Here is a 24,499-nt window from a genome sequence, read left to right as displayed (position 1 = left end):
TCTCTTTGCAATAGTCAAGGTACCCCAAACTAGAGACTTATGGATCTGCAAGCAATTTTTCAATACAAAGTAAAGTCAGATACAGATAAAAAACATTTGGATAGGGTGATGGTAAATGTTTACATAAAAAAGACTAAATGTAAGATGTGTAGATTTTATGTTGCAGGTGCAACTGTAGAGGAGGCAAAGTTAACTGATTAATTCTGTGCTGACAATAAAAGGGAGTGGGAAGATTAACAACAACAATAAACTGGGTTGTAACATTTGCAAAGCACTTTGTACAGTGTTACAAGGTGTCCCCAGCTCTCCACTTTTCTTGTTAATGTCATGGATAATAATTCAGCTCCTATTCTTGATAATGTTCTGGTTGGTGGGTTTATACCTTCTAACAGCTTTAATATGAATGCAGAATGTCCTACCCCTCTCCAATGCAGGTCCTATTAGTACATAAATGATTCCCAGTGGGTCATAGACTGAAAGAGAAGCTTCAATTCATGGACCTTCTTGATTCACTGCTGTGAACACTAAGGTAAATGGATCTCTGTTCACTTAATGGGAGTCAGCCTTCCCTCCTTCCGAACTGATTACTTTTGCTGGCAGAGCCTTTGATGTAGATAAACATTGCCTCATCCTCACAGACTGAACTGAGAGGCCAATGTGATTAGCAGCATGTGAAGCTGTTTGAACAGAAGTGGTAGCCAGGACTTTTGCAGTTTGGCCTTTGACCTTGATTCTTAATGTCTCTTTTTTCTTATGTGTGAGCTTCTGAGGGAATAGGAGCCAGGACATTCTCCTATCTCTTCTCTTCACTGCATACTGTCAAAGAGAGAATGACTTCTAGGCTGTGTCTATAATGAATCCTAGCTTTGCTCTACCTCTTGCTCATCTCTCTTGACCCTGGTTGTTATCCTGGATCTTCTCTCTGTTATGACCTGGAGCTTAGTCAGGTAACAAAACTAGAGGCCTGGCTTTGTAACCTGAAATTCTTTTATCATTCTACATTTCCCTCCCTCTTTTCCTCTCTCTTCCACCTTTTCTTCCCTCTATCCCCTTCCCACATGCTCCTTCTACTTCCTAAGAAGGTCCCCATTGATTCATGTCCCCAAAGGGGAGAAATTCCACTATTTTCTCTACAGTAATAGTCATGTGCCTTATATTTCCAGGATTATCATCAAGGATTGTGTTTTCCTTACATAGAAGTAATAACTGATAGATTTTTATGATTCATGTGCTTGATAGATTGGGTACATATATGTATGTGTGTTTATATATACATATATACACATATGTGTGTGTGTGTGTTTTACTGAGCTACAAATTCCCCTATAGCCTATGATAATCCCCATTGAAAACTTCTCAAGCAAAACTCCATAGTTACTTTGCAGGCTAACTTTTTCTGATGTACTAAACCACAGTAAAAAAAAAAAATTTGAGGAGTCCTGGTACCATAACAGATTTAAAGAGTGATGCAATTTTAAAGCTGGAAGAAGTTGGGATGGAGTTCTTTTCTGTCCCACTCCAATTCTGGGTAACAGATCAAAGAAAATGTATCTACATTGCCCCTCTCCACTCCTGTTCTGGCTTATTAGGATCAGAGTCCCTGTTCTGAAGGGAGCCCAACACTATCTCTTGGCATCTGGGGGCATCAGAGATTTTATTTCATCTGGGACACTAAACCATCTCAGATCCCAAGCCTTACCTCTTTGAAGGCAATGAGGGACATGGCACTTCTGGAGCTTCAGAGATCTGGAGCTGAAGGGGCAGGCCACAGGTAGGGTATATCCTGGGTGAGTTTTATTTTCCACCCAACTTGAGGCATGAGTTCAATCTAGCCCCAGAAACCTAATCAACACTTTTCCTTTCTCTGCCACCAGAATTGGCACAAGTTACACAAGTTTCAGTGCCCTTCCTTGGGACTACCTTCACAATGAAGTCACTATCAAGATATATGTTAACTGGGGAAGCTAGGTGGCACAATGAGTAGAGCACCAGCCCTGGAGTCAGGAGGACCTGAGTTCAAGTCTGGCCTCAGACACTTGACACACTTACTAGCTGTGTGACCTTGGGCAAGTCACTTAACCCCAATTGCCCTGCCTTCCCCCCCTACAAAAACAAAAAAAGAGATAATGTTAACTAGATTTGGAGAACTAAATAGGATCTTGGCCCTCTAGGAATCAGAGACAGTGATGATCTGCTCGGAATCCTTTCTCTATTGTCACTACCCTAGAGTAGTGGTCATGAAATTTTTTTATCATATACCCCATCTGTAAAAAATATTTGCACAGAACCCACCCCTCCCAATAGATATGCAGTTACTTCCTTATAAATTATATATGCATGCTATTGTTAGTACAAGTGTATAGTATACATATCATTAGGTTATATGCATAATAAAACTCATACTAAAATTAATATTTTGAATGGCTTTTTAAAAAGAGAGAATATTTGATGTGATTTGATTTGATTTAGAGTGTTAGAAGAGTGACAAGAGCAAACCTATACTGTTAGCAGCTGTTATAGAGCTTGGATTGAAAATGGGTGAACTGAGGGAGATGAATTAGAGGTCATTGTAATAGAGAGAGAGGTGATGAGGGCCTGAACCAGAGTGGTGGCCTGAAGTAAGCTGCATGAATAGAGAGAGTGGGACAGAAGTAAAAGATACTGTGGATGGAAAAATAAAACTATTTGGCAACTGATGGGTTGGATGTGTTGGATGGGAGAGAGTAAGGAGTTGAAGATAACACCAAATATGTGGACCTGGATGGTTAGAAAAATTACCCTCAATACTAACGGTCAAGTTAGGAAGAGAGAGGAGTTTAGGAGCAAAATAAAGAGCCTTGAGAGGAGATTGCAGCTTATCTCTACTTGCTTACACTGTGAATCTCATTTTGTCTGACCCAAGATGAAAAGAGGTGAATGCAAGGTTTTGTGTCTCAGCCACAAAGTGATCTGAGGGAGGGATTTTCCCAGTAGAACCTGCACAGATATTGTTGTGGGTTCCTGGATTACAGTAGATCACAACTGACCCGAGGAACCTCCACTGCCTGTCTCAGAATGGGGAGGTTGGGAACTATCATAGCAGAAGGTGGGGGCAGAGCGGAGGGAGCCTGGGAACTGGTATGGTTGTGTTAGAGTCAAGCTGTCTGTTCGGCTCTCATTGGGAGTATGTGACATGACACATTTCATCTTCTCATTAGTTGATCATATAACTTTTAGGTTTATGGTATACCCTCCCAGGAGGTCCGGGCCCTCAATTTTAAGACCACTCACATAGAGGATAGGTGCCTTCTATCAACTGGTCTTTCCCCAGGATATAGTAGGCAAATTCCCTGTTTCTATTCTCCTTGGTCTCATATGTCTGTCAACATTTGGTGATATGAAAATACTCCCTTCCCCATCCTATTTCTCTCCATATTCTCTCTTCCTTATTTGCCTTAGCTTCTATAGTCCAACCTGTCATTCCATTTCATTTCATTCTCTGGAATCTCTGATGTGTTGATTTTTTTAAAAATATTTTTATCTTGAATCACTTCACATTCTTTCTGTTTGTTAAAAGGAAAACCTGGCTTTTCCCAGGAGACATCCATGGCTAACCTCTTCAGTATTGGGTAATCTCTTCTAATGTCCCCAGATGTAAGTTCCCAGACAGCGCCAGGAAGAGGAATAAGAATAATCCTTGCTCCTTACTCTTATTTCCAGACTGCTGCTTTGCCACCATCTCTGAGTATTGTCTGTTCCTTTGAGGTTCACTCCATGCATCATTAACACCCAGTCCAGCTCCTTGACATGGTCATTCCCTGACCTGTAAGGTCACTCTCTCTCCTTTCTCAAGGAATGCAGTACCTGGCTGGCTCACAGTTTCCCTTCCTACCCCAAACCCTGCCCTCCCATTTGAGGTTACATATATATATATACACGAACATACATATATATATTTATACACACATATATATGTATGAATGCATACATATATATATATCCTTAAATACTCTGGCTTCCCAGTTCAACTTCCTTGGCTCCCTTGACCTACACTTCACTATACCTCAGCTATATATATTGATGTTTATACCCTTGTGATCTCACACTTACTAATAATGTTCCACTTCATGACCCCTGAACTGATATTTTCTCTGACTATAGCCTCCTCTCATCCAATGTCTCCTATCTCACCCTTCCCAAATCTAGTCATCACAATTACTAGTCACTCCACTTTTCCTTATTTTCCCAGTCTTTCTACCCTGCTTTAAAGAAAGTGTGCTAAGATAGATAATATCCTATGTTTAGCATTAGGAGGGCCCAGAGTGAAATCCTACCTCTAAAACTAACTAGCTGTTTAACCTTGGTTAAGTCACTTCATCCTTCTAAGCCTCAATTTCTTCCACTGTAATGTGAGAAAGTTGGACTCAATCTCCAATGTCCCTTCTAGCTCTAAATCCTATGATCTTTCTACTCTTTCTTTAGAAATTAACCCCATGAATGGTCAGTTCTGCCGTACACTATTATTACCTACCCTTAAATCCCTTGCCCCTTTGGTCCACTGATAATCATACCTTATCAAACATGAACTTGAGGTTACACACACTGCCCTTCTCTGATCCTATTTGTGCTGCTGAATGCTCCTAGAGAAAACTATGTAATCACGTCAACTTCAAATTATCTAATTCCAACTGGCCCCTGTAATGTTAATACAAGTTAAAGATCTTTCCTGCCCTTTAATAGGTCTATGTGACCTGCTTTGAACCTGAGTCACATGAGCCTGGGTCACCAGGGTTGTGATGCTCTCTGACCCTGAAGAAGGGTATATATACTCTGAGGTTAGAATTTTGCTTTGGGGTGCTCACTCATTGAAAGAGTGTTTGGGTGATGTAGCCAGACGAGAGTCTGGGCAGCCTTTAAGGAGCCTTCCCCCCTACCCCCCCACCCCCACCCCACTCTGCTTTGAAAAACCCAGATGCTGGTGCTTCTCTCTCTGGTAAATATGTATGTATTGCTTTTGATCAGAGTTGGAAGCCCTGTCTGTTGTCTTTGCTGTTAGTATTTGCTTTATGTAATTTCTGTTTGTATTTTCTCTAAAGTTCAGTGTGCTGACTTTTCACATCTATCTATCTATCTATCTATCTATCTATCTGTTTGATTAAAATAAGATTGTTGATCCCTTTAAAGTTGCTTTCCTTTAGAAAAGCTGACCAAAGGACCTGTACTATCAGCCCTCCTGTGTGCTGATGTTACTGGTCTTACACCCCCATGGCAGCTGCAAGTAACATTGTTGTTACAACCCCTTACGTGTATACAACAATCTGTGCCTTCTTTTCTTTTTCCCTGATTAACTCTGCACCACATTTTTCCAAAGCTATTATTCCAAACTTTGTCCTTCCTACCATATTTCCTATATGATACTGCCACAACATTCCCAAAGTATAATTAGGAAGTATTTAAAAAATAAATTTACAGTAAAACATTATACCATTACATTTTAAAAACTAAGTCAATATGTGTCCAGGAGGAATCTTCATATATAGATTAGTTTTATTTTAGTTTGATACTTCTGGTCTATTCCACCACTTTGTATATGGAGATATAATCAATGCCAGAACAAAATCCTCAATACTTGGGAATACCCACTACATTTCTACTACATCTGACTCATTACTTTCACATGCATATTTCATGTAAGGTATATTATTTAGTAATGTCAACAAAACATTACCTCTAATTTGGTATTATTTTGATCGCAATAAAATACAATTCTGAAATTATTCTCACATCTGTAACCAGCGATTTCTTGTAGGTATTGTCAATTTTATTTTTATATAATTTAGTGTTCTTGAAGAGTCATGATATACAGCTGTGAAGACTAAGTAATCTAACAACCTTTGAAATCTTTCATTTCTTGATCCTGAATGATGGCATATATATGACCTTTTTGAAAATATCACCCTCTTTCTTTCTGAATCATCTTCTTGAGTCCAGAAGATAATCATAATTCAAACACATAAGAGGATAACATCTAAACATGGGTTATACATGTCACAATACATCCCCGTCTCTACTTTCATATTGAAGTCACTATCAAAGTTTATGTTGACCTAGTTTGGAGAATTATATAAAGTTCTTCCTATAATTTCTTTATTTCTTTGTCTTTGACAAAATAGTTTGGGTACTAAGCTGCCATTATCTCCATGGAGGTGTTAGTTAATATGACATCATCAGGAACACTTCAAAGAAGATGACAAAATATACCATGAAATTATGTTTCTTGTTGCCTTTGGGTAGATGATGAAACCAACTCTGTCAAGTCCTTTATTTGCTTCTTGGAGGAAAACCTGTGAGCTATCTCATTTAATTGTAATTTCTTTATGTCTCCTGGTTTCATTTCACACATTGGTTCTCGCCCTTTGTTCTCACCTCTTTTCACTCTTAAAAATTATTGAGGACCACCAAAAAAGCTTTTGTTTATATCTATCAATATTTACCACATTAGAAACTAAAATACCTTAGTATTATTATGAAAATATTTTTGGCCTCTTGAGCCTACTGAAAGGGTCTTAGGAACCCCCAGGAATTCCCAGACCACATTTTGAGAACTGGTGTTAATGTAAATATGCATGGAGTTCAAGTCCTCCAATAGTACTCAAGTTGTTGGGCAATAGATAAAAAAATTCATAGATACCAATAGTCAATTAAGGGGCATAGATGGTTTCAAAGCTGTGATTCATGGCATAGATTCATGGCAATTTTCTACTATTCTGCCACTATCACTTTGGAATTGGAAGGGACTATAGGACTGAAAGTCATTGGTACTTTTTTTTTCTGTTAAATGGGTTGGCAAAGCAAAATGATTTCTCAATTAGTGGACTTCTATGAGCCTTTCCATTCTTATGTAGGTGAGGCCCTAGATAGAACAGAGGCAATTCTATGTCCTGGAACTATACTAGTTGTATACTCTTGAATCTAGCACGATTTATATTAAATGGTAACTTGACAGACTGGAGAAACGGGAGGACACAATACTGTTCAATTGGGACAAGTGTTTTATTTATATGAATACATTTCCCCAAATATTTTTGGCCTTATCATATATTTGCCTGAAACTAAGCACTAGACTAGAAAGAGGTATTAAGTTCTACTTCAGAAATTTTCAGGCTGTGGGACCCTGAGTGAATGACTTAACCTTTCTGAGTCCATTACTTTATTTGTAAAATAAGTATTCATAATACCTCACAGAATTGTCAAGGAAATTTTGGGCTAATAGATTTAGAGGGAAGAGATTTTTTAAGTCATTTAGTCTAACCTACTAACTTTACAAAAATTACTCATTTGAAGACGTTGAGGTTCAAACAAGTGAAATTGACTTGTTCAGAACCAGAGGTAAGACTAGGCTTTGAACCCCTGCTTTTAAATCCAGCACTATTTGCACTACATCTCCTAATCAGTGTCCCTGTCTCTTCTCTTCAAGCCAGCACAGGCCCAACTATGTCATTCCTTTCAAGAAACAAGCTTTAGTTGCTTCCTCTATTAAATACTAATTTTTATATCATTTAAAGCCCTTTAGAATTTTGCTTCATCCTGTTTTTTCCAAACGGACTTCGTAACATCGTCTTGTTACTCTTACGTTCCAGTCAAATTGACATGCTTGCTGCTCCCGGGCCAACATTCCATCTCCTTCCTCCATCTCTTTGCACGGGCTATCTTTCCATGTCTGGAACGTTCACTCTTCTCATCTTCACTTCTTAGAATCCCTACCTCCCTTCAAAGTTCAACGTCAATAAAGTTTTCAGTGAATCTTCTTCCCTTCTCCTTAATTACTTTGCATTTAGCTTGTATTTATTTCCCTGTATTTGTTTCCCCACGTTCGATGAGCTCCATCACGACTGGGATTGTTTTGTTTTTGTCTGCCCACTCCCAGCACCTAGTACCTATTTTGTAGCTAGAGGTTAAATAAAAAAGTGATTGTTGAATTGAGTGCAAAAATGAGTGTAGTATAAATTGCAGTCAGTCTGAAATAGGCTTTAAGACACCCTGTTGTCTTGTATTTTATCATAGAGGCAATTGGGAGTCCCTTCAGAGTTTTAAGTAGAAATAAAAATCATCTGTCCAGCGTTTTAAGACTACTTCAGCAGTTGTGTGGAGTATAGATTATTTCTGAAATAGAAACTAAGCTCCTGGAAGCCAGGGGCTGTTTAATTTTTATCCTTAGTCCCACAAGAAACATCTTTAGTTCTTGTTGACTGATCGGGATGATGGGGTGGTCACTGGAAACACGAAAGCCCTAAAGGTATGGCGGGGCCTGACTTGGAGTGTGTGTGGTGGGGGGGGGTGGTGGTAAATACCCCTTAAATAGGGAGAACGTTGCAATTTAAGTTGTGAATGAGGGATCTACGAGGCTGGAGAGGGGGAAGGAAACTGGGGATTTTGCACCCCGGCCCGGAGCTGGGGAGATGCTCTCAGCAGTGACGGGGAAGTCGTTTGGAGGGGCACGTTTTCGGGGCGGAGAAAGTGGAATCACGAGCTCAGCTCTGGCTTTGCAGGGTCACCCGCAGCAAAGTACGGTTCTCCTCGATAAGGCGCCTCCGTGTCCCGTCTCAAAGCTGCCCACGCAAACAAAAGACACAGAAAATCAAAACCTCACTTCCCGATCCCCTTCGCCCTTTCCGGACGATGCGACGCCCACCTCGGGCGCTTTTAAGTGACGCCACAACCCTGCTCTCCCGATACAGTCGAAGCGCGGAAGCTCTCGCGATATCTCAGCCCGGGGAATTCTGACGGAAGGAAGTGGGTGGGGCACACTCCCGGACCTCGCTCTCGGTAGCTCCCTCCAGCTGGCGTCTGCGCATGCCCCTGTGTTCAGCTGAGGGCAGCCGGAGGCGTCCGCTAACTTTCTGTCTTAAACTGTTGGTCTGTGCCAGTCCCCGCCTTCCTCCTCCACTTTCTTCTCCTCCTCTGCCTCCGCCTCTCTGCTCCCGCCTCCTGCTCCGGTCTTTTGGGGAGGCGGCTCGTCGGTGGCTGGTGTCCGGAGTCAAGGCCACCTGGGGCGGGATGGTGCCGCAGAGCCAGGTGAGGATCCCCGGCTGTGTGACCTCAGGCGGGTCGCTTCACCTCTCTGGCCTCAGTTTCTCCATCTGGAAGATGAGGGGTTTGGGCTGGGTATGACCGCGGGGTCCCTTCCAGCCCCAGATCCGTGATCCTAGAAAATGGAGTACTTCCTTCGCTTTATTATTGCCCTAGTCCTGCACGTTGTCCGTTGTCTCCGTTAGATTGTAAGCCCCTTCAGGGCAGGGGCCTTCTTTTACCTCTTTGTGTCTCTGGAGCTAAGTACAGTGCCTGGCACATAGTGGGCGCTTAATAAATGCTAATTGAGTCATTATATAAAGCTTGCTTTATATGTATGTTTTTACGTTTTTATCATATTTGTCCCCCCGATTAGATTATAAGCCCCTATAGGGCAGGGTACTGCCTTTTGCTTCTTTTTGTATCCTCCCTGCTTAGCATAGTGCCTGGCATGTAGTAGGTGATTAATAAATGTTGATTGATTGAGTAAACTAAAGGGGCATCAGTCACACTGTCATATCTCCACACCAACTTGGGCTAGACCTCTGTCTTCTCTTATGACCCCCTCCCCCCAGAAAAAGGAGAGAATCTTGTCAAAAGAAATGATAGGAGTAAAATGAGCAGGACCAAAACGTTGTATACAGTAACAGCAGTATTGAAGGATGATCAACTGTGGATGACTTGTTGACTTAGCTATTGTTAGCAATAGAATGATCCAAGACTATTCCTAGGGACTCATGATGAAAAATGTTATCCACCTCCAGAGAAAGAACCGATGGAGTCTGAATACAGACTCAAGCATACTTTTTAAACTTTCTATACTATTCTTGGGAGTTTTTTTTTGTCTGTGTTTTCTTTTGCAACATGGCTAATGTGGAAATGTTTTGCATGACTACACTTGTATAATCTTTATGAAATTGTTTTGCCTTCTCAAGGTGGGGGAGAAAAGGGAAAGAATATGGAACTTGTATTTTTTTTTTAAAAAATGTTAACTTTTGTCTACGTGTAATTGAGAAAAATAAAAAAATTAAATGATTTTTTAAAAAGAGTCATAGGGATGCATTAACAGGGGTGACCTATTTAAATTTTAATTATTTTTTTTTCAAGTTTTAACTACAATCTTGAGGTAGAGGACCTAGGTTCAAGTCCCGCCTCTGATGTTTACTGCCTCTGTGACCTTGGACAAATAACCTAGCCCCCTTAGGACTCAGTTTCCTCATCTGTAAAAGGATAGCCTCAGAGAGCCCTTCTAGCTCTTAGAGCTGTGATCTTGGTATCTGTCCTGAGTTGTCTGGGGCTTCTGTGACAGACAGTGCCTGGGGATATTGAGAGAGGTCTCTTTAAAAAGCTCCCCTGCTCCCTCTCAGTTTTGTGTAGTCAAGTTAAAGTTCACCTCGCTGGTTTGGAGCCAGGTTTGTGTCAGGTTGAAGTGAACCTTAACTGGCCTCACCTTAATTTTTATTTTATTTCCCCAGCTCTTGTCAGTACAGCCCTGGCTCTTGACTTCAGCAAGAATAATACCAAACCCTTTTTGATGTTACAAAGTGATCAGTAAAGTTGTAACTTTTGTTGCAGGTGCTTGGAACAGTATTTGAATTTTTTTAAAATGACAGGAATCATGTGTTCACTTAAAGAAATAGACTCCATTTGTGTAAAATTGTCCAGTGATGAATTTATTTCAGTAAATTAGAGCTGATGATTGTTTGGTAATTAATGTTTTCCCTTGCATCTTGGAGCATTACTTATTTAACTTCCTTGAAATGCCTTTGAATTCATGGTTGCCAGAGTTTCTTAGTGAGCCTGGGGATTAATTAAGCTGTCTGTCCTGTGTTTCAAGTCCTCATGATTTCAGTCCCTGTTTTTACCCACCTGCTTCTACCTGCTTTTGTAAATGTTAGTATTATATTGTATGTTGTATAACATAATCTTCAGCAACTGGGTCATAGGACCGTACGACTTAAGAGTCCTGTGAAGAAATTTTAGAGACCATCCAGTCCAACCCCCTCACTTTATAGATGAGGAAACTGTGGCCCCTTCTGTTAAAATAGTGCATCCATGAGTTATTTCATGATATATAAAAATTTTCACTTAGTTGGTCAGGTATAATTAAAAAAAATTTAACTTATTAGTCAAAGTCTTTATACCTGACTGATGTACAAATGAAAGCAAGTCTAAGATTATTGTGAGTTATTTGCTGGCAGTAAAATGACAGATAAAACATATTTCAAAGTTTGAGGAAAGATCTAAGGAAACTATATGCTAATGGAGTTTGAATTTGAAAACCTGAAAATTTTTCTTCAAAACAGCTAAGAATTTTATTAATTTTCTCAAGGTCTGAATTTCTTGATTTGTTAACAATTTTATATGTACATTTTCAATTCCATTCACTTTGACAAACATATGTTTAATACTTATTGTTTGTAAAGTACTGTGCCTAGCTAATTAAAATTATATACTTGCAAGGTACGGTAATTTAAGATTTGGGTGTTTATGGTATCCTGGGAAAGGACGCTGAACTGGGAAGTCAGTAAACCAAGGGTCTGTTCATGGCATTAATTACATGTGACTTTGGGTACTTTTTAAACTTCAATGTCATCATCTGACAAATAAATGAATTAAACTATATTGTCCTGAAGGACTTTTCCTAAAATTCTAAAGTTTTTTTTCTTCTACTTGGGAGGAGAAATAAGACTGTGGCATGTTATTGATGACCTTTTTCCCCTGCTTTCTGTAGGTTACTGTGTTGTATTTTGCAAGAAGTGCTGAATTAGCAGGTGTTCGTTCAGAGACCATTTCTGTGCCACAACAAATAAAGTCTCTGAAGCTGTGGGAAGAGATTGAAAGTCGACATCCTAGGTAGTTTAACGTTTGTGGAATATGTTGGGTTGGTGAGGGTGGGAGGCCTTTTTGTAAGGTGTGGTCTTAAGTGCCATCTCTCCATTTCCAGAGTAAGGGCAGTCCTGAGTGGTGATCACTGATAACTCATTCAGTGTTAAAAGGGTAGACTGGACTTTACTCAAGGGGTCATTTTCTGCTGGTGAGACATATGGTTCTTATAGTCTCCAGAGAATAAAGAAGGCAGTGTGGCATACTGAAAAGAGCACTAGGAGTACCAAGTGTCACAGGATCCTGAGTTTGTGCCAAATTAGCCGTATGACCTTTGGCAAGTCACTTAACCTCTCTAGACTTAAGTTTACTTTTCTCTGAAATGAAGGAGTTGGATTAGATGATCTCAGAGCTACATTCCCATGGCATAATTGTGTGGTCATATCACCAGTTGGCACAACTGCTTTTCCCTGGCACAGATGAATTAAGTAATCTTTGTTCCTGATTTTACAAGTATTTGTTTTTTCCTGTTCTTGCCCGTATTTCTGTTGGTCACCAGACTACTTTATGTTACTATTTATTCATCTGACTATATGGTATATTGCAAGAGCTCTCTCTCTCTCTCTCTCTCTTTTTTTTTTTTTTTTTGCATAGGTTAGCTGACATCCTAAAGCAGGACCATGACTTGCTGTGTAAGGAAGAGGGATACCTTGTGGAATTCGATCTTGACAGTAAACAGACCGATCTTAAATAGCATTGCTGGTCCTCATCTCTTTAAAAAATTCTAGATTTAGTTATTTCTCAATATTTCCAGTTCCTACAACACGTTCCCATACTCCTGTCATACAAAATGTGTAAAATTGACAGCTAAAAAAGTGAGGGAATTTAAATGTCTGGATTTAAGTATCTGCAAACAGGATATAAAAAATAGTATTCACTAAGTTGGTTTTTACTGGTAGTTTTTTTTTTAATGCTATCAGTTTTCAGGTTTTTTTTTTTTTTTCCTGAGGAGACATTGGAGTTAATGTGGTATGGTGGAAATAAAATTGAATTTGGCATCAGGAGAAAAGGGTTTGAATGCTGCCTTTGCTACTTTTTACCAGCGTAATTTTAGGCAACTTATGTTATCTCCTAGGGCCTCATTTTTCTCATCTATAAAATGTGATGTTTTAATTAGACAGTCTCTAAGATTATAAGCCCCTATAGGGCAGGGTACTGCCTTTTGCTTCTGCTCTAAATCCTATAATCTATATTAATTGCGACAAATTTTGTTATGAAAATTTTTAACAAGTTTGATCACTTTTCAAACTTGCAAATTTTAAAGTTGAAATGTCAAGAATTTACTTTTCGAGTTATTTAATTTCTTCAAGTTTTGAAAACATTAATAGTAACTCTTGGATACTTTCATAAATTATTTTTCTACTTATTCTGTAATATAGTTTTAATCTTTAATATGGACATTTAATATAGATATAATATGGTAGTTTTAGTAATGATTAATAGCTTTCAGGAGAGAATGCACAGACTTATAACATGAACATGTATCTACCTCTATTTAGAGTGAGACTAAATGAATAACCTGGTGTTGAACTTAGAGCACTTTGTATTTTGAGTTTGCCTGTCTGTTTATAAAGCTTTAAAAAAAAAAAAGAGAAGGCCATTCCTGTGCCCAATCATGTAGAAACACCTCTGGCCCTGTCCAGAAGCCAGCTCCTGTGGAAAAGGTGCTAGGAAATCCTGCTTTTCTGTGACCTAGCATATATCATCTTTAGCACATATTTTTTAAAATGTTGTATGATACACATAAAAAGGCAGAGTGGCACATTGGTTAGGAACCTGGCCTTGGAGTCAGGAGGATCTGTCTCTCACACATGTATGACTATGGGCAAATTACTTAATATCTCAGTGCACCCAGAAAATTGTTTAAGACTAAGGTAAAGTCACTGACCTGCAACACTGCAGTATTGGATCACAGGTGCAGACAAGAAAAAGACGCTTTGCAGTAAAAACTGTCTTGATCACTCAGCCACTCATTTATTAGCAATCTTAATGTCATCTTTTTGGTTAAGTGGGGAGAGCAGTGAAAGGGCTTGACTGTTGGACTAAAAAGGCTAGATCTGAAAGCTTGCTTGATAAGCTTTGGGATGACACCCAACAAAAATGGCAATTTATACGTTCAATAGCATTTAAAAATCATTTGAGGATATACCAAGCCAATTCATATTCCCCTAAATAGCAGTAAAAAAAAGTTCAACATAAGTAGGTTTAAATCTTGACTAACGGTGTTATCAGTATGCAAAAGTTATAGAATGCACAGATAAAGCATTCTGTTTCCACTGGGGAGAGAAAAGGAAAAAATTGATTTTGAGCAAAAGATTTCCCTTTTTGTTTTGAGTTCTTTCATAAAGTGAATTTAGCCCCATACAAAGGGAGAGTAATATGTAGAGTAATGTACATCGTTTACTGTGTAGTTTCATTTTATTTTTTTCTTTTTACCTTTTCCCTTCTCTCATGAATGGCTCAATTCTTGTTTTTGATGGGTTTTTTTTTCCATTTTTCTATGTGCTTCTTGCCTTTGTTTATAGAATAATAAATATATCTTCTCTGGATTGAGTTTTCATATTTTGAATTTTGAAAAGAATGAAATTTCAGTTGTTGATCTTAGAAACGTATTTATCACAACTCTGGTAGCTTCTTTAAAATGACGGTTTAGCTTTTCTTTTTTCTTTAGGTTAGCTGATGTAAGAGATCAAGTGATATTTGCTGTTCGTCAGGAATATGTCCAGCTTGGAGATCAACTCCTGTTCCTACAGCCAGGTGATGAGATTGCAGTCATTCCCCCCATTAGCGGAGGATAATAACTCTGGGCTGTTGGGGTATGTATGGTTTCCACTTGTTGCCAGAATCACATAGAAGAAAAATATATGAGAAAACTTGTCAGCAATTCTCTTGGGCTTGCTGGTTTTTTTGTTTTGTTTTGTTTTGTGCCCGGATCAGGTACTTTTATTCCAAGATGCCATGTTAATATCAGTCTGAAGCATTCATGCATTGTAGACTCATACGGGTGGGGAACCTGTGACCTCAAGGCCACATGCAGCCCTCTAGGTCCTCAAGCGTGGCCCTTTGACTGTATCCACACTTCACACAACAAATCCCCTTAATGAAAGGATTTGTTCTGTAAACTTGCACTCGGTCAAAAGGCTGAACTCAAGGACCTAGAAGGCCACATGTGGCCTCAAGGCCACAGGTTCCCCATCCCTGAGAGTTTCTAAAACAAGAAGAGACTTCAGAGGGCATCTGGTCTGATTCCCTCTCTTTACAGATGAGGAAACTTGAGACCCAGGGAAATTAAGCAACTCGCTCAAGGTCATGTAGGTGACAGTCATCAGATGTATAATTTGAACTTAGGTCCTCTGGCTGTAGACTCATTGCTCTTTCTCTTGTACCACACTGCTTCCTGTATTGGTTGTTTTTCATTCACATGCACAAGAATCTTAATCAAAGTAATGGACAAAGGAGTATTTCATTGCTGGAATGGGAAAATGTTATACTTTACCAGGGGATAGCATTTGTTTCTTTTGTGTGAACCTGGCAAGCAGCGCCTGACATAGCACTACCCTGGCCCACCAGGGCTATGTCATCTTTGTAAACTTCAACTGAAATCTGATGTTAATTGTATGTAGTATAAGGTCATCATTTAATGTGTATCTGTGTCCCAGCCTTGGCCTAATGTAGACAGGAAGAATGTGGCGTGGTTTATGTTACTCATTTTAAAGTTTAGAACATTTTATTTTCTTTACATCTAAACAAGTGCCTTCAAATGTGATAGTTATATAAAATATATATACACATATATGCATATGAATATATATGTATATGTATATATTTGCATACATACAGCATTGTTTGCCTTCTTTGGATGTATATCAGAAGGAATATTTCCTTACATATGAATCTGTTTCATTTCTACAATTTAAAAAAAATAATTTCTGAACTTGTGTTACATAATCTCAGAACTAGCCATAAACGATTCTTGCAGTGGTGTGGGCCATTTAAAGGAACGTAAATTATGGCTGTGGAAAATAAGCTGTATTTTAAAGTTTCCAAGCCAAAGATTGGTCACTGATTATGGTTCTTTAAAAGAAAGAGGTAGAAAGAAAGTATGGTGGTGAATTGGCTGTAGCTGTGCTTGCCTGTATCTTCTAGGCCTTTGCTTTGGTAATAGTATGGAAGAAACTTTTCTCTCCGTAGATATATAGCCAGGATTTTGCAAGGATATGGCACAAGTTGTATTCATGACTTTGCTGTAATTATTAGCTTGTTCTTCCCTTCTCACTGCTGCAACCCTTTGGAACTTAGTACAAGAGCAACTCCAGTGCAGGAGAGGAAGGGAGGGGGGAAGGAGACAGCAGACTTCAGGGTCAGGGCTTGCATGAAAGGATTGTGTTGTTTGCTAGATACAATAATAAATGGCCCTCACCTGGGCAGATGATAGTATGACAAGGAAATTGTGGAGTAGGAGGAAATGAATCATCAGAGCCAATTCTTCCAGAGACTGGAGGGCCTGTAGGGGAGACACTGTAAGCAGGGCCAACTTGAAATTTAAAATCTTGAAGACCAAGATTGTAGCTGCAGAAGAATTCCTGTCCTTCTGGGTCTTGAGACTCAACTCAGCCTTTAGTTTTATGGCCTCAAGCAAGTTACGTCACTGCTCTGAGCCTTATTTTCCCCAACTGTAAAATGGGGATAATAATACCTCACAAAGTTGCTGTAAAGAAAGCACTTTGTAAACAGCAAAGTGTGATGTAAATATGAAACAATTCCATTGTTGTCATCATACTTGACTTGTAATTACTCCTGCTATATCCTACATGAACATAAATTAAAGGCTGTCTCTCCCAAAACATCACTCACTGCATTGGTAAATACATTATACACAGTTAGCTTGTAAGGTAGGGACTTCCAACCTCAGCGTCCAACCAGTTCACTTTATCATCTTCTAATACTTGAGAAGGGAAAGAAAAGGTTAGTGCTAATGCTTAATGAATTCTGGAAATGTTTTTACTTCTAGGGAATCTATGAGTGCAATTGAAGACAAACCTAAAGATGTAATCAAAATTACTGCTGAGAAGCTCTCAGTAGATGAAGTCTCACAGTTGGTGGTTTCTCCTGTCTGTGGAGCTGTGTCTCTGTTTGTGGGTGAGTTTTAATTTTTACGCTTTTCTAAGCAGCACAGGAACAATCCAGTCATCTGATGGTTCTGTTTCTGTTCAGCTGAAACATGACTTCTGAGTCAAAATTTTCAAGGTTTACTAATAAATATTCTGACAAATGTGATGTTAAGGAACTCATTCGTTTAAAATTTTATTTGGTATTTTAGTAAGTTCCAAAAAACTGCAGCTCAAATTCTGATATGTAAGGATCAGGAAAAAATGTACCATCATTATTTGGAATGTTTTTACTTTTCTCTTAATGCTGAAGAAAAATTCTCCTATTTTAGAAACAATACAGTAACATAAATTATTTTCTTTTGAGTGTTGAATATCACCTAGTGGTGCCATAAGAGGAATACTGTTTCATTCCTCTGAGTGAAATAACTTTGTGCAGTTTGGAAGCCTCTATGATAATTCTTCCATGTTTAGTTTTTTTCCTTAAATCTAAGTCTACAAATAGTCAATTACAGTTACTACATAGGTTCTGGAAAAACTCTTAAATTAATATTGGACTGATTAAGTTTATTCTCTGGAGAGAAAAAGTTTTTCTTTTGATATATAATATTTGTATTTTTAAGGAAATATGTGATTTGTCACTAATTAAATTTTTTGTTCTGTTTTAGGGACTACAAGAAATAACTTTGAAGGGAAAAAAGTTGTTAGCTTAGAATATGAAGCATATGTGCCAATGGCAGAAGCTGAAGTCAGAAAAATATGTGTTGCTGTTAGACAGCAGTGGCCAGTCAAGCATATAGCTGTGTGCCATCGGCTTGGGTGAGTGGGGCCTCGTTTCATCTTTGTCAATTTCAATGCCGTTTGCTGCTGTTTGAAAACTTGTGTTGATATAATGTGCAGTATTTGACACAATAATACTGTAGCTGAGCTACATCATGGGAGGAAGATGTATATGTAGTAAAAATATGAGGACAGTTGTGATATTTCACCTTTGGCTCTCTTTTTAAGCTTTTTCTTTTTTTTTTCTTTCTCCTTTTTTTGGCCAAACACGAAATTCATCAGCATAATTTATTCCAGACCTTTCTACACATAGTGTGCCGTAGCATCAATAACTTTGTTGTGCTCTGTCTGATAGCAGTAGGAATTAGCAAAAATATGGCTATAGGACATACTTAAAATTCTTGAAAATTCTCAGTTGTCCACGACCTATGAGTCTAATGGACCAGTATCCTCAGACTTTTTCTTTTCTTTTCTTCTTTTGAAGAATCAGATTGTACTTTTTATGGATCCTGCTTATCATGTTAGCTATTCTACTTAAAGTGAAATGACTTGTAGACATTTAATTTAGTTCCTATTCTTATGACTAAGAGAAATTATAAGGATGGTAAAGGAATTGGGGAAAAAAAGAGAAATGGAGTTTCAGGTTTTCTAGGGAATTCTTGAAATGGGGTCAGTGTTTATTAGGGGGCACAATGTATAGTGGATATTAGGTAGAAAAGACCTCTACTCAGATGTGCCATAGAATATTCAACATGATGTGTACAATATAATTGACTCTTCCCTTTCCCTAAAAGATGGGATAGATATGTAGCAACAAATTGGCTCAACTTCTGTTTTCCCATTTGGTTACAGCTTTGGTACAGAATACAGTTTCAACACTATGTTTAAGAACCGTATGATATTCTTATAGTAAACCCTAGTCGTAAGTTGTGCCTAGCAGATCTTCCTTATTATTTCAAATACAAGTCGATCAAGTTTATTTTAAAACATTTTCCCCCTCCATCTTATTTCAGCATAGTTCCAGTAACAGAAGCAAGTGTGGTCATTGCTGTGTCTTCAGCACACAGGGCTGCATCCCTTGAAGCTGTAAAGTATATTATTGATACATTAAAAGCCAAAGTTCCAATTTGGAAAAAGGTAAAAAACTTGATATCTGACTTTGTCATTTGAACATATTTATATACTCCAGAATACAAAGAATTTTATTCCTGAATTTTGTAGCATTATGTATGCTAAGGAATACTTACGACCTTAGGGCTAATCCATTGCAGTTAGCTTCCTAAAACACTGTTCCCATCATGTCATATTCCTCCATTATTTACAAACACTAAAATATATAGGACAAAGGCAGTACTTCTTATCCTGGCATTCAAGGCCCTTCACATTCTATTCCCAATCTACCTTTTCAGCCTTACATTCTGTTACTTCTCTCGTGAATTCTTTTCTAGCCAACCTTGTCTATAAACTGTTCCTCGAACGTGCTTATGCTTTACCAACTATATGTTCCCTTGCCTGGGGCATTATCCCTTCTTCACTCTATATTTTCATACTTTTCCCCTGACCACTCAGGCTCAAATTAATCTTTCCTTTGAGCTCATTTTCTTGATATCTTTTAATTTAAAGAGTTTATATCCCTTGAGAGCAAGAGCCATTTATAGATCCCCTATGGTACCTGAAATATATGTGATGGGGGGAAAGGGGCTAGATCTATGATTTCATTGTTATAGGAAACTCCCTGTCCCAATGCAAATTGTCACCTTCTCTGAAATTTATAGTCTGAAAGTGTTGCCTAGACCAAGTATGCGTCAGAGGCAGAATTGAAACCAGGCCTTCTTGGCTCCAGAGCCAGGAAGTAGTAGCTTTCAAATCACTTTCTACTCCATGGTGCTTCCCTGAAGAAGAGCAAAGTCCTAATTGAATTATATATGAGGCCCTCAATAAGTTATTTGATTGACTTTGTGTTGAATTGAGCTAACAATATTTAGGACTTAAAAATGACATTATATTCTCTATAGAAGTATTTAGATACTCAATATACATTGAACTAAAAATTAACAACTAATTTTAGATAAACTTTTTAAACTTTCTCCATTAACATGAAATCTGGGTTTTGGCCACATCATAAACACTGAGACTTACAAACACCTCATATAACGTGTTCCTTTTCTGATTCCAGGTTTTGGTTTCTTTTTTCCATTAAGGAGGAGATAGAGTTATTCTAAATCTTCCTTAACCTTCCCTACCTCCTCCACACATACCCATAGTATTAAATAAGAAGTGGTTTGTTTGTTTTTTAAAGTTACTTTTGAAACTCGTTAAAATACATATGTTGCATTTTTGAATAGATAATACTACTTAAGTGGGGAAAAAAGTATTAAGACAAAGATGCAAAGAATCCTGTTCACAAAAAAGTGTTTTAGGATTAGTAGGGCCACTATCAAAATGGATAAGTTGATAATCTTGGCAACCAATTTCCTACTAATTCAGATTATCAACTTATACTTTCAGAAAGACTTTAAATTAGGTTTTTTGTTTTGTTTTTGTAGAATTCAAGGGGAAAAGACTTGGTCTCTGGGTTTACTTACTTTGATCATTTTTTAAGGAAATCCTTGGTGTATGGCTATAGGATGTACTTGATAATATCAAGAGAAACAATATTGTTTCTTTGAACATGTATTTCACGTTTAAATGTTGTGGTAGGTGACTAGTTGAGTATTGCTTAGTCTTAAAAAGGCTTTTAGCCCTATCCATGAGCACTTCCTGTCCTGTGACCTTGTGTGTAGGTTATAATTCTTATTCCAGCTGTATAAGGGATTCTACTTTTTTTGTTTTGGGGTTTTTGTTTTTGTTTTCCTGAACCCATGGAAGAACTAGATAGGAAAGTGAGATGCCCGTATGCTTTCTTCTTATATATCTCGGTCAAGGAAATATGGGAGGGACTTCTAATAGCCATCCAGGGATGATACATCTCAAGAGAAATAATTTTATTCAAATCACCAAATAACAAACATTCATTAACTACCTCTTATGTGTTAGGCAATGTAAGCAAATAGAGTATTTCCAAAGACAGAAGTGCTGTTTCTGTTATTAAATGACCATAGCTGGGCTACCAGAGTATAAAAAATGAGTTTTGACCTAGAACAGGATTTCAAGGTTGATATTAAATTATCAGTGGAAACTAGATCTAAGCAAATTGGTGTTTCTTGAAAATATGGGTAGTGGAGTGCTTGGGAAATGATATTGGACAGTGACAGGACAGTGCTTTTAGAAAAAAAGACAAATAGAATTTTTTTAAAAATGCCTGGGGAGGACTAGATGGCTGCCTAGGCAATGTAATATGCCAAAAGTGTAGTGTATTTGGAGTCAGAAGGTAATGGTTCAAGCCTTTTCTCTGCTTTTTACTAGCTATGTGATCTTAAGTAAATTATGTAGCCTTTTAGTCTCACATATGGGATATATGGCCCCATTTTATAAGTATTCAAGTGCTGTAAAAGTATGAGCTGTTATCATTAGCCTGGAAAGCCAATAATAGTACCAAAGAGTTTATCACTTCCTTACTAGTTCAACTTTAGCTTTCTACTCTTGTGTAGTATAATAGGAATCTTCCCTTATTGTAATTCCTCTTAGGATTCATTTAGTCAAGAGTGAAAGGAATTCTTTTTCTTGGAAAGTAGTATTCTGTCTTGGCAGATAGGTTAAGTTTTGGGTCAGTGCTTAGATGAAAGCCAACTGCCATCTTGACTAAACATCTTTGAAAATATGTAAAGGAGTGTTATCAGACCAAAAAAAGGTGGTGTTGCAGGAGGAGGGGCCCTCTTGTTTAAGGGTGCTGTCAAGGATAGACAGGTAAGATAGAAACATGAGCTTCCAAAAACCAGTTCTTTAAGAAACTGAAAGGAAAAAAAGTTCTAGTCAGGTTGTTGGCATGTACCATGATTTTTCATAGAGGATGATTGTAATTTTGGTGTAGAAGGGGAACAGGAGCATAATCACATTGAGATTGGTTCACTTCTTCCCCCTACATGTGTACCACTTCCAGAGAAGACTTGGTCAGTAGAGAGAAGAGAACAGAGAGTGTTATGCCCATATTCCTCAGCTAAATTGCAGTATAATTAAAGTTTATATTCTGAGAACAGAAGAGGAATAGAGAGGAATGTAGAGCCCTATTGCAAATATTCTTTATTTAACTGAGTGGAACAGAGGGTTCACAGATTTAGAACTGGAAAGGATTTTAGAATTCACCTAGTTTAACTCCTTTGTTTAATAGATGGCCTATTAAATGAAACCTAGAGAGATAAGAGGATTTGACCAAACACACAGAAAATAAATGGCTGAGCCAAGATTTAAACCCAAATCCATCATACCTTAGACTTAAAGCAATCTGGTAATCTGACTATTGATAGGGAAAACTCTTATATTTAGAGAAAAATAATTTGGGTTGTGATGTTGTAGGTTTGTGTCTCTACATCTTAGGAAATAATCATCTTGAATTGCTGTAGTGAACTGTGTGGGGAAGCATCCTTGGGAACTTAACATGACTAAATCTTAGATAACAGACATAGATTGTCACCTAATATATACTTCAGTCCTTTCTAGCTTGGTAGGACCTGCTAGAATTCATACTTTGGCATAGTCTTGGAAATTCATTTCCATTCACTTTATTTGTCATGAAGAAGCATCACAGTAGATCTTCAATGGATGCTGAAGAATTTAAGTAAGGACTTTAAAAAAAATCCAAATTTATACGTTCATATGAAACAGTAGAGTTTTAAATGGAAGGAGACTTAGTTTGACTATTTTATTCAGAACTTTTATACTTATTGTGAGGAAAATGCTGTATTTTTAAATTTTTTTTTATTTTTAGGAGCTATATGAAGAAGAAACATCATCGTGGAAAAGAAACAAAGAATGCTTTTGGACAAAAAAGGACTAATTTGTACTTTATTTCTGAGCCTTTTTGATCTTTCTGAGGCACTATGGTAAAGTGGACATAGCTGGACTTCATGTCTAACTCTTATTAGGTGTTTTGACTGTTGCAAAGTCATAATAACCTCTCAGAACCTCACTTTTCTTTTAAGCCGGTATGATATTACCTAACTTACAGGGTTGTGAGCAGGGAAATGTTTGGTAAACTTTAAAATGCTATATAAATTTAAATTTAATTTAATTCAGCAATCTCATGATATTTGGCCAAAGGCAGGTGCTCTTATAGCATTGCAATGAAGCAGCAAGGAAAAAGACTAGGGGGGGATTTAGGAATAAGAGAGGTTGGAAGGCATAATGACATGATTTATATTTAGGGAGGGATAAGAGAAGTAAGCATGTTCTACTACCAAGCTAATTTTGTGTCTGCTTACAGATGTGTGCTCCTCCTTCCTTCTTATTTATACTTCCTCCTAGAAAATCAGTATTGACATAGGAATTGGTAAAGTTGAAATAGGTGCCCCGGTATAATTATTTTCTACTTTATTGATTTGGCATATGAAACCAAGGAGCAAAGAAATTTAAAGTTGAAATAAATATTTCAGTCAATCTTGAGAGTTCAATGGCCTTTGTGCTTTTAATACTTAACTAATCACATAACTCTAGAAAACATATATGTAATAAAAATACATATCCATCCTGGGGCATGAAAGGTCAAATAATTTTTTTAGTGAATGTAATATAGTAATGTGTTATGTATGTTCAGAAGCTTTGAAGTTCTTTCTTACCGCAGATCAATTCAAGTACATTTTTCTTGATTCATTCTCAATTCTATATGAATTTTAAAGCCAGTAAATTAGTTATATAATTAAAAAAATATATTCATTAACTATCACTTGTGTTGATGTCTGTCATTCAACATTGGGCCCATTTAAGACTTGTATGGACTGATTAAGAACTAGAAATGAGGAGAACTAGATAATGATTTATGATTGCATTATAAAGAAAAAAGCCTGAAAAGACTTTGGAACTGTGAACAGTTCTAAATGCTTAAGAACAATGTACTGTAGGGCTCGGCCAGGATTCCAGAGACCCAAGCATGCTGCCCACCTCCCAAGAGAGGTGATGAATTCAAGGCTCAGAAAGGGACATTCTTTTTTTGTACACAGCCAATGTGGGAATTTGTTTTGCTTGACCACAGACTTGTTACAACTATTTTGGTGTGTATTTGTTTTTCTTTCAATGGCAGTGAGGGGTGAGTTGAATATGAGAGGAAGGGGAGAGGTAAAAAAAAAAAAGAGTGATTGAAACATTAAAAAAATTACAGAAGCAAACTGAAGAAAAGCCAGAAAGAACCACAGACCAGCAGGTCAGCTTTGAAAGTTACATACTGAACTTAATATAGAAGAAAAAGCAAGCTGTAGTTTGTGGCTTCATATGCCATCTTTTTTCCCTTCTACTTTGTATATGAAAATACTCATTTTATTTGGTGGTCCAGAAATAAAATAGTAAAAGCAAAAGATTAATTGAGCTCACTCCAAGTAGAGAGGATAGCTACTCTCAGAGATCCTCTGACAAATGATTTTTTAAAATTCTCAACTCTAAATTTGCCAATTTATCATGCTAATATTAAGTTAAAATAATTAATGGAGAATCTTGATGTCATTGAATGAATCTAAGTATATATATAGAACTCATATATTAGATCAGGGCTGTCCAACCTTAGGTTTTTATTGAAACAGTAGACAATATAT

The 24,499-nt window shown here is 37.7% G+C and overlaps 1 protein-coding gene across 4 annotated transcripts; it reads left to right on the top strand.

Annotated features, from left to right (window-relative positions):
• The first annotated feature begins 8,944 nt into the window (after nt 1-8,944).
• MOCS2 (molybdenum cofactor synthesis 2) lies at nt 8,945-23,738 on the top strand. Of its 4 annotated transcripts, none has more exons than XM_036741931.1 (7): nt 11,825-11,904; nt 12,529-12,566; nt 14,606-14,691; nt 16,946-17,073; nt 17,711-17,861; nt 18,836-18,959; nt 22,687-23,738. In XM_036741931.1, the coding sequence occupies exons 4-7, from the start codon at nt 16,953-16,955 to the stop codon at nt 22,753-22,755; spliced, it is 465 nt and encodes a 154-aa protein (XP_036597826.1). In that variant the 5' UTR covers nt 11,825-11,904; nt 12,529-12,566; nt 14,606-14,691; nt 16,946-16,952; the 3' UTR covers nt 22,756-23,738. The 4 variants fall into 4 exon arrangements, with proteins under 4 accessions (XP_036597824.1, XP_036597823.1, XP_036597826.1 ...); XM_036741930.1 differs by having other exon boundaries at nt 14,606-14,750; XM_036741929.1 differs by lacking the exons at nt 11,825-11,904; nt 12,529-12,566 and adding an exon at nt 8,945-9,054 and having other exon boundaries at nt 14,606-14,750.
• Nucleotides 23,739-24,499: the final 761 nt, after the last annotated feature.

Source organism: Trichosurus vulpecula, chromosome 1 (genome assembly GCF_011100635.1).
Source record: "Trichosurus vulpecula isolate mTriVul1 chromosome 1, mTriVul1.pri, whole genome shotgun sequence".
Classification (NCBI taxonomy): Eukaryota; Metazoa; Chordata; class Mammalia; order Diprotodontia; family Phalangeridae; genus Trichosurus; species Trichosurus vulpecula.
Note: the sequence above shows the minus strand (reverse complement) of the source record. Positions and strands in the feature narration are given on the sequence as shown.

Bases quoted from the DNA above. Each gene is read 5' to 3' on its own strand.
- MOCS2 (XM_036741929.1), top strand. From the start codon at position 14,653: ATGTCCAGCTTGGAGATCAACTCCTGTTCCTACAGCCAGGTGATGAGA. The intron at 17,074-17,710 runs GTGAGTTTTAAT...GTTCTGTTTTAG, and splicing joins AGCTGTGTCTCTGTTTGTGG to GGACTACAAGAAATAACTTT. The intron at 18,960-22,686 runs GTAAAAAACTTG...TTTTATTTTTAG, and splicing joins AAGTTCCAATTTGGAAAAAG to GAGCTATATGAAGAAGAAAC.